The sequence below is a fragment of the Tupaia chinensis genome, unplaced genomic scaffold (assembly GCF_000334495.1).
Source record: "Tupaia chinensis unplaced genomic scaffold, TupChi_1.0 Scaffold138665_1, whole genome shotgun sequence".
Classification (NCBI taxonomy): Eukaryota; Metazoa; Chordata; class Mammalia; order Scandentia; family Tupaiidae; genus Tupaia; species Tupaia belangeri.
Window position 1 is genome coordinate 912,438 of NW_006198557.1, and position 17,286 is coordinate 929,723.

General features: G+C 47.8%; 1 protein-coding gene across 2 annotated transcripts in view; it reads left to right on the forward strand.

Moving 5' to 3' along the window:
• The window catches only part of KEAP1 (kelch like ECH associated protein 1), a 22,984-nt gene extending 8,187 nt beyond the window's left edge, over nucleotides 1-14,797 (forward strand). For both annotated transcript variants that reach the window (XM_006161538.3, XM_027765540.1), the window contains exons 3-6: nucleotides 3,157-3,842; nucleotides 10,350-10,555; nucleotides 10,856-11,032; nucleotides 14,075-14,797. In XM_006161538.3, the coding sequence (XP_006161600.1) occupies nucleotides 3,157-3,842; nucleotides 10,350-10,555; nucleotides 10,856-11,032; nucleotides 14,075-14,241 (1,236 nt within the window). In that variant the 3' untranslated portion in view covers nucleotides 14,242-14,797. The remainder of the gene's footprint in view (nucleotides 1-3,156; nucleotides 3,843-10,349; nucleotides 10,556-10,855; nucleotides 11,033-14,074) is intronic.
• The last annotated feature ends 2,489 nt before the right edge of the window (nucleotides 14,798-17,286 follow it).

Here is a 17,286-nt window from a genome sequence, read left to right on the forward strand (position 1 = left end):
GGACCTGGTGGCTTGAAAAACACACCAGGTGTGTGTGTGTGTGTGTGTGTGTGTGTGTGTGTGCATGCCCAAAATCCCAAGAGAATAGAGAAAAAGGGATTGCGGTGTGGCCTCTCACTTTCTCTCTCTCCTACAAATACATGTGCGCTATGGGAAAAATCTGGAAAAAAAAAAAGAAAAAGAGTGGTATGCTTGCCAGAGAGTGAGAAAACGCACCCCCCGGCTGGGCGTGGTCATGTCACAGTCTCTTCTCCACTTCTCTGTCTTGGGGGGATTTCGCACACACATGCACCGGCACGTTTTCAATTTACCGGAGCCGGGATTTGAACAGCGTGGTGGGCCATGGGGGACCTGGCTTCCTGAACCACTAGGCTACAGGGCTGGCCTTAAATAAGCTTTAAGTACAGCAAACATGACAGCAGTGAAAGCCTGGGGTGGGCTGAGCAGGGCCTGACCTTTCAGGCTGTCAGTAAATATTTACTGACTCTCTGTGACACGCTGCAGACTGAGAGTCTGCCTCCCGTCATCTTTTCTTTGGTTCATGCAGTGTTGTCCCTCATGATATTTTCAGTTTCGTTTTCCAGTGGAGGAAGTTGTCAAGAAAAAAATAACAGGAGGGCTCTTTTAAAAAATCAGAATAACGAGTGACCAGCAGTTAGTGTAATGGCTATGTCGCTGGATTCCCACGTAGTCGACCGCGGTTCGTGTCCCGGACCCGGTGGCTTAAAACTCACGCCGGGTGCGTGTGCGTGCGTGCCCAAGATCCCCAGAGGAGAAATGAGGAGAAGGGATTGCGGCGTGGCCATCCCCCCTGGGGGGTGATTTCTCGCTTTCTGTCTCTCTGTCTCTCTCTGTCTGTCTGGCAAGCGCACGTGCCCTATAGCAAAAACCTCCAAAAAAAAAAAAAAAATCAGAATAACGAGTCTTAATTCTTGGGTGGTGACAACTTGAGGTTGCACCCTGAGATAATGATAAGTGTTTTTTTTTTTTAATTTTATTCACTTATTTATTTTAATTTGACCAGAGAAAGTGGGGGGAGGGGAGTGAGAAAGCAAGCTGCCAGGTCCAGGACTCGAACTGCGGTTGGCCATGTGGGAGTCCAGCACCCCTAACCACTATGCCACCTGCTGGTCTGATAAGTGGTTATTAAGCACATGCTGTGAGCCAGCCCCTGTTCTAGGTGGTTGATTGACTAATCGATTGATATATTAATTGCTCGAGGGCACAGGCACTCACCAGAGAGAGACAGAGAGACAGAGAGGGAGAAAGCATGGTCACACCATGATCCCTTCTCCTTCATTTTTCTATCCTGCCAGGATTTGGGGCATGCTCACCCCTTGCCCAGTGTTTTTCAAGTGGCTAGAGCTGGGATTCAAACTACGCAGTGAGGTCCAGCTTCTCTAACCATCAGGCCGTGGGACCTGTCCTCTTTTTGGAGATTGCTTGAGCTTAGGGTACCGGAACTAAAATTGTTTATATAGATAAGTTCATATCAGGAGATATTTATCCAGGGCTCCCTACATGCATGGTACACAGCATTAATTTATTTAATCCTCACAATTTACATTTTAATTTCTTCATTCATTTATTATTATTATTATTATTATTTGCTATGGATGGCTTGCACTTCCCAGAGAGAGAGAGGGAGGGAGTGAGAAATCATTCCCTGGCAGGATGGCCACCCTTCACACCCTTCAATCCCTTCTCTGTTCTTCTCTTGGGATTGTGGGCATGCACGCACATGCACCCGGTGTGATTTTCAAGGCACTGCATTCAGCATTTGAACTGTGCAGCTGGCCATGGGGGATCCAGTCACCTTAACCTACATGCTACTTGCTGGCCCCCGTCATTTATTTTCATTGCCAGAAGATGGGTATGCTCACTAAAGAGACAGAGAGTGGGGGAAGAAAGCACCCCCAATGGGGCAGTGCCTTCTCTACTTTCCACCCCGTCGTGGATACATGCCTAGAGTGTTTTCTTTTTCTTTCTCTCTCTCTTTCTCTCTTTCTTATTTTATTTGACTTTATTTATTTATTTATTTTTAATTTGACCAGAGAGGAACAGAGAGAGAGAAAAGTGAGAAGGCAAGCTGCCAGGTCCAGGATGTGAACCATAGTCAGCCATGTAGGAGTCCAGCACCTTAACCACCATGCCACCTGCCAGCCCTCTTGTTTAAAAAATTAATATTTATTTAATTTTATTTATCATTATTATTTTTTAGTTTGCTACAGGGCTCATGTGCTCATCAGAGGGAGAAAGAGAGAACGAGAGGGAAAGTGAGAAAGCAAAGCAAACCATCAGGTCTGGGACTTGAACTGCAGTCAGCCATGTGGGAGTCCAGCTCCTTAACCACCATACCACCTTCTGGCCCCTCTTTTTTTTTTTTTTTTGAGAGATTTTCACTGTAGGGCGTGGGCGCTCGCCAGACAGACAGAGAGAGACATAGAGACAGAAAGCGAGAAATCACCCCCCAGGGGGGATAGTCACTTCTCCTCCATTCTCCTCTCGGGATCTTGGGCACGCACGCACACGTGCCCGGCGTGAGTTTTAAGCCACCGGGTCCGGGACACGAACCGCGGTCGACTACGTGGGAATCCAGCGACATAGCCATTACGCTAACTGCTGGTTCCCTCTTTTTTTTTTTTTTAGAGAGATTTTTGCTATAGGGCACAGGAGCTTGTCGGAGAGACAGAGAAAGCGATAAATCACCCTTCCCCACCCCTCAAGGGATGGCCACGCCATAGTCCTTTCCCCTCCATTTTCCTCTCAGGAATTTGGGCATGTACTCGCATGCACACACCCAGTGTAAGTTCCAAGCTGCCGGATTCAGGACTTGAACTGTAGTCAACCATGTGGGAGTCCAGTTTGACAGAACTATTAGGGCCATGTGTTGGTCCCCTGGAGTGTTTTTCAAGCCACTGGTGTTGGGACTAGAACTGCAGTCAGCTATGTGGGATCTGGCACCCTTAACCAGTAGGCTAGGGCTAGACCTATTTGTGAGGTTCATGCTTTTCGCATCCCCACTTTACCAAGGAGGAACTGAGACCTTCAGAGGCAGGGTTCTGAGTAATATGCCCCAGGGTGTGCTGCTCATACTGGGGGGTGAGGTGGGAAGGAGCCAGGGAGACACACGGGTCACAGCCACACCCTCCACAGGTGGCCAAGCAAGAGGAGTTCTTCAACCTGTCCCACTGCCAGCTGGTGACCCTCATCAGCCGGGATGACCTGAACGTGCGCTGCGAGTCCGAGGTCTTCCACGCCTGCATCAACTGGGTCAAGTACGACTGCGAGCAGCGGCGCTTCTACGTGCAGGCGCTGCTGCGGGCCGTGCGCTGCCACTCGCTCACGCCCCATTTCCTGCAGATGCAGCTGCAGAAGTGCGAGATCCTGCAGTCTGACTCGCGCTGCAAGGACTACCTGGTCAAGATCTTCCAGGACCTCACCCTGCACAAGCCCACGCAGGTGATGCCCTGCCGGGCGCCCAAGGTGGGCCGGCTCATCTACACCGCCGGGGGCTACTTCCGGCAGTCCCTCAGTTACCTGGAGGCCTACAACCCCAGTGACGGCACGTGGCTCCGGCTGGCTGACCTGCAGGTGCCTCGCAGCGGCCTGGCGGGCTGTGTGGTGGGCGGGCTGCTGTACGCCGTCGGCGGCCGCAACAACTCGCCCGATGGCAACACTGACTCCAACGCCCTGGACTGCTACAATCCCATGACCAACCAGTGGTCGCCCTGTGCCCCGATGAGCGTGCCGCGCAACCGCATCGGGGTCGGGGTCATCGACGGGCACATATACGCGGTGGGCGGCTCCCACGGCTGCATCCACCACAACAGCGTGGAGAGGTGAGTGGCAGGGCCTGGAGGGTGGGCTCCAGGGGTCCTGCTACTGACCCGTCCCAGGCAGGTGGGATCTGGGGATTCTCCTTGATGTGGCAGTCCTGTCTTCGCTCCCCGCCTTCAAGAAGTAGGAGCCTCAGGCCAACCCCGTGGCCTACTGGTTGAGTGAGTCAGGTCCCACATGGCGGGTCACAGAATTCACCCCCAGCCCCAGCAGGGAAAAGACACACCCGGCATGTGTGGGATGGAGATCTGAAGGAAAAGGCATTGACATGACCATACTCCATGGGGTGGGGGCTTTCTTCTCTCTCTCCAGCCAGCCCACGTGCCCTCTGAGAAAAAAAAAATTTTGAATCTGTTTTTTATTTTTAAATAATTATTAGTTTAATTATTTATTTATTTATTCATTCATTTATTTTTAATTTGACCAGAGAGAGAGAGAAAGACAGAGATGGAAAGTGAGAAAGCAAGCCATCAGGTCCGGGACTCGAACTGTGGTCAGCCACATGCAAATGTCCAGCGCCTTAACCATCACATCACCTGCTGGTCCCAGAAAAAAAAATTTAAAGAATTATTTAATTACCTATCTATCTATCTATCTATCTATTTATTTATTTAAATTTGACCAGAGAGGGACAGAGAGAGAGAGAAAGCAAGTGGCCAGGTTTGGGACTCAAACTGCACCCATATGGGAGTCCAGCATCTCAAACCACCATGCCACCTGCCGGCTTCCCCCGCCCTCAAAGTTTTTTTTGTTTGTTTTTTTTTTTGGAGAGGTTTATGCTATAGGGTGCATGTACTCGCCAGAGAGACAGAAAGCAAGAAGTCATCCCTCAGGAGAGATGGCCATGCTGCAATCCCTTCTCTTTTCTCCTCCGGGATCTTGGGCACGCATGCACACGCGCCTGGCGTCAGTTTAAGCCGCCGAGTCGGGGATTCATACCACAGTCAACTACATGGGAGTCCAGTGACATAGCCATTACACTAACTGCTGGTCCTGCCCTCTGACAAAATTTAAAAGAAGAAGAAAAAGAATAAGTAGAAGCTTCAAAGTGAAGCTAAATTCTTGGGAGATTTATTTTATTTATTTAATTATTTTGAGAGATTTTTGCTATAGGGTATGTGTGCTCACTAGAGAGACAGAAAGGGAGAAATCACCCCCCAGGGAGGATGACCATGCCGCAATCTCTTCTCCATTCTGGTCTCGGGATCTTGGGCATGCACGCACATATGCCCAGTGTGAGTTTCCTAAGCTGCCGGGTCCAGGATTTGAATCACAGTCAGTCCAGAGATGTAACCATGTTATCATCTGCTGGTCCCCTCCTGGGAGATTTATAATCAGTGACCTTGGATGGGGCTAGGAACTGCTTTTAGGACTGTCACAGACCCTTACAAATCCTCACAGAAGTACTTATTTGATGCAGTTTTATTAACTACAGGGATTTACATAACTGATTTTTCACACCTAAACATAATAGTCCAGGGGACCAGCAGGTGGCATGGTGATTAAGGCGCTGGACACTACCATACGGCCAACCACGGTTCAAGTCCTGGACCTGATGGCTTGCTTTCTCACTTTCTCTCTCGCTCTCTCTCTCTCTCTCTGTATCTCTCTCGGGTCAAATTTAAAATAAACGAATGAATAAATAAAATAGAATAAATAATTGAAAAAGATAACAGCCCATATCCTCTATTAAAGTCATTATTGTTTTTGCAGAATTACTGTATTTACTTTATTTATTTTATTTTGACCAGAGAGAGACAGAGCAAGAGAGAGAGAGCTAGAAAGTTAGAAAGCAAGCTGCCAGATCTGGGACTTGAACCATGGTCAGACACATGGGAATCCAGCACCCTTAACCACCATGCCACCTGCTGGCCCAAAAAGTCATTATCATAATTTCAGATTATTTGTAATTTCAGTAAATAAAATAGATTTATAAAGATATCAACATTTTTTCCTCATTCATCAGAAGCCTTAAGTAGAGCAGATTTCTACTTTTCTAAATTTTGCTGTAGGGTGCCTGTGCTTGCTGGAGAAGGAGAGGAAAGTGAGAAATCAGCCCCCATGGGGGAAGCCTATGCCACTGTCCCTTCTCCATTCTCCTCTCAGGATTTTGAGCATGTAGGCACACACTCCTGTTGTGTTTTTCAAGCTGCTGAGTCTGGGACTCAATCACACTGTCAGCCATGTGGGATCCGGCTGCCTTAACTACCACGCTCACTACCTGGCTGACTTCGCTTTCTTCTTATACTTGTCTACAAGTCCTTTTTCTGAAAAAAAATAAATAAATAAATAAAATAAAAAATTTTTTTTTTTGGAGAGTTTTTTTTTTTTTTTTTTTTCACTATAGGGGGCATGCGCTCGCCAGACAGGCAGAGAGAGACATAGAGACAGAAAGCGAGAAATCACCCCCCAGGGGGGGTGGCCACGCCGCAATCCCTTCTCCTCCATTCTCCTCTCAGGATCTTGGGCAGGCACGCACATGAGTCCAGCGTGAGTTTTAAACCACCGGGTCCGGGACGTGAACTGCAGTCAACTACGTGGGAGTTCAGTGACATAGCCATTACGCTAACTGCTGGTTCCCAACAAATTATTTTATTTAACTATTTATTTACTGATTTATCCACTCATTTATTTTTAACTTGACTAGAGAGGGACAGTGCAAGAGAATGAGAGAGAGAGGGAAATTGAGAAAGCAAGCCACCAGGTCTGGGACTCGAACTATGGTCGACCATGTGGGAGTCCAGCATCCTTAATCACCATGTCACCTGCCAGCCACCTGCAATGTTAATTTTTTTTTAAAGGAAATTTTTAAAAAATAATTATTTCTTGGGTCCAGCAGTTCAAAGGAGGGCAACACATTAGAAGGACAAAATATAATATCCAAAGGGATTTTGGCACCAACAGTGTTATCTATAGCAAGAAAGATAAGCAGTTTGTTCCAACTGATGAGATTTCCAAAAGACTACAGAGAGCCAAGACAATGTCAAAGAAAAAAATATATATATATTTCTTATTTAACTTTATTTATTAATTATTTTAATTTGACCAGAGAGGGACATAGAGAGAGAGAGAAGGAAAGTCAGAAACAAGCTGCCAGGTCCAGGACTTGAACTGCAGTCGGCCATGTGGGAGTCTAGCACCCTTAACCACCATGCCACCTGCTGGCCCCTGCAATCTTTCTCATATTTTCCAAGAGATCTTCAGACATGCAGTCTTCATACTCTCTGTCAACTTCATTTTTTTGTTTAAAGAATTATTTAAGTTTATTTATTTTTATTATTTTTAATTTGCTATAGAGTACTTGTCCTCATCAGAGAGAAACAGAGAAGGAAGGAAAGTGAGAAAGCACCCCCGACTGGGTCCAGGACTTGAACTGCAGTAGGCCATTTGAGAGTCTAGCACCTTAACCAACACACCACCTGCTGGCCCCTCTCCTCAACTTTAATACCTGCTCCTGGGATGTTTCTCCATAGAGCCTACATGTGTAGCGATCAACACTAAAAGACACTGTAAGCTGCTTCCTACATTTCGTCATTCTTCAGTTGTGGTCTACACAGCTAGGTGGTATTCCTTCTGAACAGCTTCTAATTCATCCATAGCTTCTCTCAGACCCTTGTTAACAGCACTGACTGGCACCACCAGTTGGCCTAATGGCAAACTCTCTAAACCTTTTTTTTTTTTTTTTTAAGAATTACTTTATTTATTTTATTTATGTACTTATGTTTTAATCTGACCAGAGAGGGACAGAAAGAGACAAAGACAGAGAGTGAGAGAGAGAGAGAGAAGAGAAGAGAGGGAAAGTGAGAAAGCAAGCTACCAGGTCTGGGACTTGAACTGTGGCCGGCCATGTGGGAGTCCAGTGCCCTTAATCACCACACTACCTGCTGGCCCCCCTAAGCCTGTTTTTTAAATTAAGAGGTTTGTTTGTTGACTGATTGATTGATTGGAGAGGTTTTTGCTATAGGGCACATGTGCTCACCAGAAAGACAGAGAGAGAAAGACAGAAAGAGAGAAATCACCCCTCAGGGGGGATGGCCACGCCACAATCCCTTCTCCTCCATTCTCCTCTCGGGAGCTTTGGCACGCATGCACACGCGCCCGGCATGAGTCTACACCACTAGGTCCAGGACTCGAACTGCGGTCAACTACTTGGGAGTTCAGCGACATAGCCATTACACCAACTGCTGGTCCCAAGTTAAGAGGTTTATTAATTTCTTCTTCAAGGACCAGCAGGTAGAATGGTATGGTTAAGGCGCTAGACTCTCACATGGCTGAGCACGGTTCAAGTCCCGGACCTGGTGGCTTGCTTTCTCACTTTCTCTCTCTCTCTGATCAAATTAAAATAAAAGAAATAATCAATAAAATAAAATAATTCTTTTAAAAAAATAAGTAAAATATTTCTTCTTCAGTTTCGCTCAGTTCACTGAAAGGTACATAAACTTGAGCTCTGTATTTGACAAAGCAGTTGGCCACAGCATTAAACTTAATTTCCTTTTTCTTTCTTTTTTTTCAGAGAGATTTTTGATATAGGGTGCATGTGCTTGCCAGAGAGACAGAGACAGACATTTGGCCACGCCACATGTGCCCCCTGGCCAGCCCACGTGGGGGTGATTTCTCACTTTCCTTTCCCACTGTATCTCTCTCCAGCGAATGCATACACCCTATGGCAAAAATCTAAAACAAAAAACCCCTCACTGCCATCTGCCCCCAAGCTGTCATAATACCGATGTTTATAGTCTTTGGTATAGAGGGTACTCTGTAGAGGTTTCCTCGTGCAGTGCACAACCTGCAGAGCTGTGCGTGGTGACCCTGAGTTTAGAGGCTAAGAATTCTAGGGGCTGGACCGTTAGGTCGCCTATTCCTCTACCTTGTTTTCTCCCAGAAGTGTAATACAGGATACAGTTCTTACCTGTATCTACCTCTGGAGATGCCAGAGATCTGGAGTCTGGACTCAGAACAAGGATGGAGAAAGAACTTTAAGCAAATGACCTAGAGGTGTCTAATGTTCGTGGCCTGTGAATTCCTATTCACAGGTGAACAGGAACATCGCCATCTCACCTTCACTGGTTTGATGACGCATTACCCTCCTCAGGTTCCTTTTTTTGTTTTAAATTGCCAGAGGACATGTACACGCTCCAGAAACATGGAGAGACAGAGATTGAGAGAGAAAACAGTCCCCAGTGCGGTGTGGTCGTGCCGCAATCCCTTCTCCATTTCTTCCTCTTTTTAAATTTTTTTCCTTTTAAAGTATTTTTCTGGACCAGCAGTTAGTGTAATGGCTATGTAGCTGGACTCCCATGTAGTTGACCGCAGTTCAAGACCCAGACCCGGGAGCTTAAAACTCACGCTGGGCGCATGTGCATGCGTGCCCAAGATCCCAAGAGGAGAATGGAGAAGGGACTGCAGCGTGGCCATCCCCCTCACCCCCTGGGTGAGTGATTTCCTGCTTTCTGTCTCTCTCTCTCTGTCTTTCTGGTGAGCACACGTGACCTATAGCAAAAACCTTTCCAAAAAAAATTTTCTTTTCATTTTTGTAGAGGGTGCATTTGCTTGCTTGAAAGAGAAACAGAGGGAAAGTTAGTAAGCAACCCCCTCCCCCCATGATGAATGGTCACATGACAATCCGCTCTCCATTTTCTCTTTCTGTTAAGAGTTTGGTCACGCATGCCACACCCAGTCAGTATGTTTTTCAAGCCACTGAGTTCAGTATTCAAACCACACAGTTGACCATGTGACATCCAGCCTCAACCACCACATCACTGGCTGGCCCCCTTCTCCTCCATTTCTCCATCCTGACGGGACTTGGGGGACACATGCATACACACGTGGTGCGTTGTTCCAGCCACTGAGGCCTGATTTGAACTGTGGTCAGCCATGTGAGATCCAGTTTCCTTAACTACCAGTCTACGGGGCCAGCCTTCCCCACCTTTTTAGAGTCTGTTTCTAACCCTGAGCAACAGAGATGGAAACAGCACAGGGTATGGCCATGCCGTGATCCCCGTCATCCAGGCCTCCAGTCTGTCGGGTTCTGGGCATTCCTATCCATGTCCAGTGGGTTTCAGGCTGACCAGGCCAGGGATCTGAACCATAGTTGCCAAGTGGGATCTGACTTCTCTTGGGCAATACAATACTGCTACACCACAGAGCCAGCCCTTGGTGCAAAAAAATTATGAAATCCATGCATAGTTTTTTTCATAACATGCATTTTCAGGGCCAGCAAGGTGGCATGGTGGTTAAGGTGTTGGACTACCACATGATCCACAGCCTTTCGGGTCCCAGAACTGGCAGCTTGCTTTCTCACTTTCTCTCACTCTTGCCCTGTCTTTCTCTGTCAAATTAAAATAATAATAATAATAATAAATAGAATTGAACGAAATAATTCTTTAAAAAATATGCATTTTCTATTAACTTTTTGAAGACCCCTATCATAAAAGCCTTGTGAAGTCTCAGGCCTTCTATGACGGCCAGCTTCGGTTGCTGTTGTCACCATTGTTGTCATGCTCTTGCAGGTATGAGCCAGAGCGGGACGAGTGGCACTTGGTGGCCCCGATGCTGACGCGGAGGATCGGGGTGGGAGTTGCTGTCCTCAATCGCCTGCTCTATGCGGTTGGGGGCTTCGATGGGACGAACCGCCTGAATTCAGCCGAGTGTTACTACCCAGAGAGGAATGAGTGGCGAATGATCACACCCATGAACACCATTCGGAGTGGGGCAGGTGGGTGGGGACTGCAGGGACGGGAGCGTCCAGGTAAACCCCTGCCCCATACCCCGTAGCGGGGTGAACCCAGCTCAGGATGGATGGGGGCCTCCTGTTTCAACCCTCCACCATGTGGCCCACATAGAAGAGCTGGATTCCGACAGACACCAAACTTCTGTCTCCCACTTTCAGCTTTGTTTCTGACGGGTCCCTCATGTACAGGGAGAAGGGAGAGAGGGAGGGCCCACTCAAGAAGGCAGTGGCAGGGGCCCCTACGGCCGGGCCCCAGTGTCACCCTCTCTGCATGGTGCGGTTTAGGAGTCTGCGTCCTGCACAACTGCATCTATGCTGCGGGGGGCTACGACGGTCAGGACCAGCTGAACAGTGTGGAGCGCTACGATGTAGAGACAGAGACATGGAATTTTGTAGCCCCCATGAAACATCGCCGAAGTGCTCTCGGGATTACCGTGCACCAGGGAAGAATCTACGTCCTCGGTGAGGCCCTGGGGGGTGGGGACTGGGTGGAGAAGAGTCTTGACTCGCCCCATCTACTGGGAATAGGGGGCTGGTCTTGCTGTCAAACCCAGCAAGAAGGCTTCTCTTTCTTAAAGTGGCTTTAAAAAAAAAAAAAAAAAAAGGTTTATGCCATAGGACATGTGTGCTCTCCAGAGACAGAGACAGAGGGAAAGTGAGAAATCACTCCTCCAGAGGGGATGACCATTCTGTAATACCCTCTCCTCCATTCTCCTCTTAGAATTTTAGGCACATACACACATGCACCTGGTGTGACATTCAAGCTCCTGAGTCCCGTAGGCAACCATGTGGGAGTTCAGAGCCTTAATCACCATGCTAAAGTTTTTAAAACCTTTGTTTTACTTTATTTTTGTAATCGCCAGAGGAGGTATGTGCTCATCAGAGAGACAAAAAGAACGCCTCAATGGGACATGGTCTCGTCACAATCCCTTTTCCTCCTGTGAGGACTTTGGGCATGCATACAAGCACACTTCATGTGTTTTTCAAGTTGCCAGGGATGGGATTCGAACTGTGTTTGGCAGTGTGAGATCTGGCTCCTTTAACTACCAGGCCATGGAGCCGGTCTGAGATTTACTTTGCTCTTGATACTGAAGACTTGTGATGCACAAAACAGAGAAAGGGCGGGCATTTACCCCTAGCAGGGACTCATGAGGCGCCGATCCCTTCCCTAGTCCTCCAGCGTGTCTGGGTCTTAGGTACCTGCATGTATACCTAGTATGTTTTTAGGTTTACCCTGGGATCCAAACCCGCATCGGCCATGTGACCTCCAACACTGCAGTTCAGTTTGCTACTGACTGTACTACCAGCTTGGGCTAGAGGGCTTCTTTCTTTCCTTTCAGTTTTTGCTATAGGATGCATGTGCTTACCAGGATAAGTAGAGATAGAGAGAGAAAGCAAGAAATCACTGCCTCAGGGCAGATGGTCACACTGCCATCCCTTCTCCACCAAGTCCCCTTTTGGGCTTTTGGGCATGCATATGCATGCCTGGTATGATTTTCAAGCAACCAGGTCTGGGGCTTGAACCATGCAGTCAGCCTTGTGGGATCCAGCACCTAAACTTCCGCACCACTTGCTGGTCAAAGGATTTTCTAAATAATAATAGTAATAATTAAAATCTTTGCCAGAAGGCAAGTACACTCTCTGGAGAAACACAGAGAGAGAGAGAGAGAGAGAGAGAGTAAAAGCACCCCCTCCCTCCCCCCAATTGAGGCCTGGCCATGCCACAATCCCTTCTCCATTTCTCCTTTTGGGAGTTTGGACATGCACGCACACACCAGCATATTTTCAGGCCCCTGGGTCTGGGACTCGATCACTTAGTTACTCATGTGAGATCCAGTTGCCTTAACCACCATGCTACCTGCTAGCCCTGTTATTATTATTATTTAGGTTTTCTTTTAGATTATTTTTACCTTTTTTTTTTTTTTAGAGGTTTTCGCTATAGGGCGCGTGCGCTCGCCAGACAGAGAGAGACATAGAGACAGAAAGCGAGAAATCACCCCCCAGGGGGGACGGTCACGCCGCAATCCCTTCTCCTCCATTCTCCTCTTGGGATCTTGGGCACGCACGCACACGTGCCCAGCGTGAGTTTAAGCCACCGGGTCCGGGACGCAAACCGCAGTCGACTACATGGGAGTCCAGCGACATAGCCATTACGCTAACTGCTGGTTCCCATAGATTATTTTTACCATAGGGTTTTGTGCACTGCTGGATAGAGGGAGACAGAGAGAGAAGTGAGAAATCACCTCCTAGAGAGATGACCATACCTAATCTCTTCTCCTCCGTTCTCCTTTCAAGATTGTTGGCACACATGCACATGTGCCTGGCATGTTTTTCAGGCTGCTGAGTCTAGGACTCTTAACTACAGAATCAGCCGTGTAGGATCCAGCACCTTCACCTCTATGCCACCTGCTGGCTCTCTAATTATTTTTTTTTTTAAGAATTATTTTATTTAACTTTATTTTAATTTGACCAGAGAGAGACAGAGCAAGAGAGTGAGTGAGAAAGCATGCCTCCAGATCCAGGACTTGAATCAGGGTTGGCCATGTGGGTGTCCAGTGCCCTTAACCACCATGCCACCTGCTGGCCCTGACCCTATTATTATTTTTTTTTAAAAAGAATTATTTAGTTGTATTTATTCATTCATTTATTTTAATTTGACCAGAGAGAGAGAGAGAGGACATGAGAAAGCAAGACACCAGATCCAGGACTTAAACTGTGGTCGGCAACTGTGGTCGGCCATGTGGGAGTATCCAGCACCTTAACCACCACGCCACCTGCTGGTCATCAAAATTATTTACTTAATTCCATTTGTTATTGTTATTCTTATTCAATTTGACCAGAGACACAGAGAGAGAAAGGGAAAGTGAGAAAGCAAGCTGCCAGGTCTGGGACTTGAACCACGGACAGGCATATGGGAGTCCAGCGCCTCAACCACCATACCACTTGCCAGCCCCCAACCCTATTATTGTTTTTGTTTTTTTTTTTAAAGAATTATTTAACTTTATTTATTTATTTAATTTGACCAGAGAGAGACAGAGCAAGAGAGAGAAAGTGAGAAAGCAAGCCACGAGGTCCAGGACTAGAACCACAGTCGGCCACGTGGGAGTCCAGTGCCTTTAACCACCGCACCACCTGACGGCCCCAACCCTATTATTTTTCACTGGCAGAGGGTACGTGTATTTGTTAGAATGGGAAGGAGAAAGAAAACACCTCCTCCTCCCCAGCACGGTGTGGTCACACCACAGTCCCTTTTCCATCCCTTCCTCCTGTCTGGATTTGGGGCACGCATGCATATGTACCCAGTGTATTTTTGTATTTTTCAAGCCACCCGTCTGGGATTTGAACGGTCACCCATGTGGGATCTGGCTTCCAATGCACAGCATGTTCATTGCCTGCACTATTAGGCTGCCCCAGGAAGGCTCTTCAGAATTGTTTCCTCCTCTTTCTTTCCCCTGGCCTTGGAGGTGGTGTGACCACTGACCATCCCCTCTGTTCTCCCTGCAGGAGGCTATGACGGCCACACGTTCTTGGACAGTGTGGAGTGTTACGACCCTGACACAGACACATGGAGTGAGGTGACCCGCATGACGTCCGGCCGCAGTGGGGTGGGTGTGGCCGTCACCATGGAACCCTGCCGGAAGCAGATCGACCAACAGAACTGCACCTGTTGAGCCACTTTTGTTTCTTTGGCAAAAAAAAAAAAAAAAAAAAAAGAAAGAAACAGTCCCATTGAAAGTATTGTTTTTTTGTACAAAAATAGGGACAGAAGAAAAGGCAACAGAGCAAATACTCATCCTCCAGGAAGGGAGGCCAGGATGCCTCAGTGTTAATCTGATGACTCAAAAGAAGGCCAAAGGGAACCTATGAACACCTCCCAGACATCCCAGGAATATCTGAGACAGCCTGCCTGGGAGGGACACGTGCAAAGAGTGGGCTCCCAGGAGAGAGGCCACCACATCTACTGGCTAGAGACTAGCCTGGGGCCCACATCAGCAGCTGCCATCTCCCTCGGAGGCAAAGCAGGTGCCCAGCTCAGCCTGGTTTCTGGAGACTTGGGATGGAGCTGAACGAGGCCCCAGAGGTTCAGGCCCCTCTGGAAGTGTGGTCCCCTGGATTGAGCCTGTACATAGAAGCCACTGGATATTTCTGCCCTGGACTTCATTTTGTTGAGAAGTAACCCTGTAACTTTCCAATGAAAATAAAGAACAAACTAACGAGTGTCTTCCACCCGGTCTGGCAGCTGGAGGTCTTAGTCCCAGGGCCAGAATGGGCACTTCTCCAGGAATATGTTCAAGTCTCCGATTTGGGGTTCATGTTTGAAACTGGTGTGTTATCTGTGTCCATCACGTTTTGCTATGTAGGGCATCTTTCTTCCTGCAGGCAAGTCGCCATGCAATTACCTGGGTGGTTTTTTTTTTTTTTGGTTGTTTTGTTTTTGCAAGAGGGCATATAAGCTCAACAGAGAGAGACAGAGACAGAGAGAGAAGGAGGAAGCATTCCCTAAGGGGAATGGTCACACTGCAATCCCTTCTCCTCTACCTCCCCCTCCGTTTGCATTTCTGGGCACTCATGCACACATGCCGTGTGTTTCACAAGCCACGGAGTCTGGGACTCAAACCTCAAGGTTGGCCATGTGGGATCCAGCTGTGCTAACCATTAGGCCACTTAGCTGGCCCAAGCCACATAACTGTCGATCCATTTCAGCAGCTTCAGAAGACAATGACTTTGGCACATCTCCTAGGGTTCCCCAAGTTTGATTTCATACTCATATGGAGTCCTGAAGTGTAAGGAGTTTATTTCTGTTTATTTCTCACATGAGAGCAAAAGAGAGAGAAAGCAAGCACCCAACAGGGCCCGGTCACACTATAATCCTTTATCCTCCAATTAGTCATCCTGTCACGCACCCCTGGGCAGACATGCAGGTGCCCGGTGTGTTTCCCGAGCCATGGCTGACTCAGACTTGGGTCAGCCATGTGTGATTTGGCGTCCTCTAAATAGTACTTAACCACTAAAGTATGGGGCCGGACTCCTGGCAGCCAGTTTATTATTTTATTACTACTATTATTATTTAGTTTGTTATAGAGTGTGTGCACCCGCTGGAGAGAGAGGGGGGAAAGTGAGAACTCACCCCTCAGGGAGAATGGCCACACTGCAACCCCTTTTCCTTTCTCTTAGGATTTTGGGCATGCCTGCAAACTTGTGTATTTCAAGTCATCAGCTCAGGGGACCAGCAGTTAGCGTAATGGCTATGTCGCTGGACTCCCATGTAGTCAACCGTGGTTCGAGTCGTGGACCCGGTGGCTTAAACTCGGGCACGTGTGCGTGTGTGCCCAAGATCCCGAGAGGAGAAAGGGATTGTGGCGTGGCCATCCCCCTGGGGGGGTGATTTCTAGCTCTTTTCTGTCTCTCTGTCTCTCTCTTTCTGGTGAGCACATGCTCCCTATAGTAAAAACCTCTCCAAAAAATAAAAACACAAATCATCAGCTCAGGGACTTGAACTGTGCAGTTAGCCATGTGGGATTCAGCTGCCTTCATCACCACACCATGGGCCAACCCCTTCTTTTCTTTTGTTGGTCCGGTACTCAAACTGTGGTCAGCCGTGTGGGAGTCCAACGCCCTTAACCACCATGCCATCTGCAGGCTCCAATTTATTTATTTTAATTTGAATATAGACGGCCAGAGTGAGAAAGAGGAGAGAAGGAGCGTGAGAAAGCAAGCCACCAGGGCCAGGACTCCTAACTACGGTCCGCTATGAGGGGATCCAGCTCCTTAACCACCACACCACATGCCGGCCCTCCTTTTTTCTTTTCTTTTTTTACGTTTTAGCTATAGGGCATGTGTGCTCATCAGAGAAAATGAGAAATTACCCCCTAGAGGGAATGGCATACATACGTCTAATTTTCATGCCGCTGGGTCCAGGACTCAGGCTGCAGTCAGCCATGTGGGATCTAGCACCTTAACCTCCATGCCATCTGCTGGCCCCCTTTTCTCTTTTAAAAATTTTCCCTTGGACTAGAAAGAGACCACACTCCCACGAGGGTCCTGATGGCATGATCTACTCCCAGCCTCAGCGAGCCCTGGATCATAGTATGTGCACACATGATATACTCAGGGAGGCCTCTGGACATGAACCCACACTCTTCCATGTGCATGAGCCTCACAAAGCTTTGTGTTTTACCACTGTGCTGCCCACCCAGTCTCTAGATCTTTTGTCTTCGTCATTTCCTTCTCTCTTTAAATTTTGCCAGAGGATGTGGGCATTCAACAGAGAAAGTGATACAGAGGGAAAGTGAGAAAGCACCTCCCCATAAAGGATGATCACATTGAAATCTTTTCTTCCATTTCTCCTTTTGGAATTTTGGTCATGCACACGTGCATAAACCCCAGTATGTTTCGCAAGCTGCCTGGTCTGGGACTTGAACCACATAGTCGGCCCTGTGGGATCCAGCTACCACACCACCTGCTGGCCCTATATGTCTTTTTAGATAGGGTCTCACTGTGTCTTACTGTGTCGAGAGCCTCCTGACTTAGCCTCTATAGTAGCCTGGAGTATAGAGACATCCATGGTGCCCAGCTTTTAGGGTGGGCTGGGAATTGAACCCGGGCTTCTTATGTGATTTCAGCCTGCTTAGTGACAGCATCAACCAGCATATGGACCATATGCTGCAGCATCCGCTGCAGCTGGACCTAAATGTAGTATTATTGACTAAAAATGA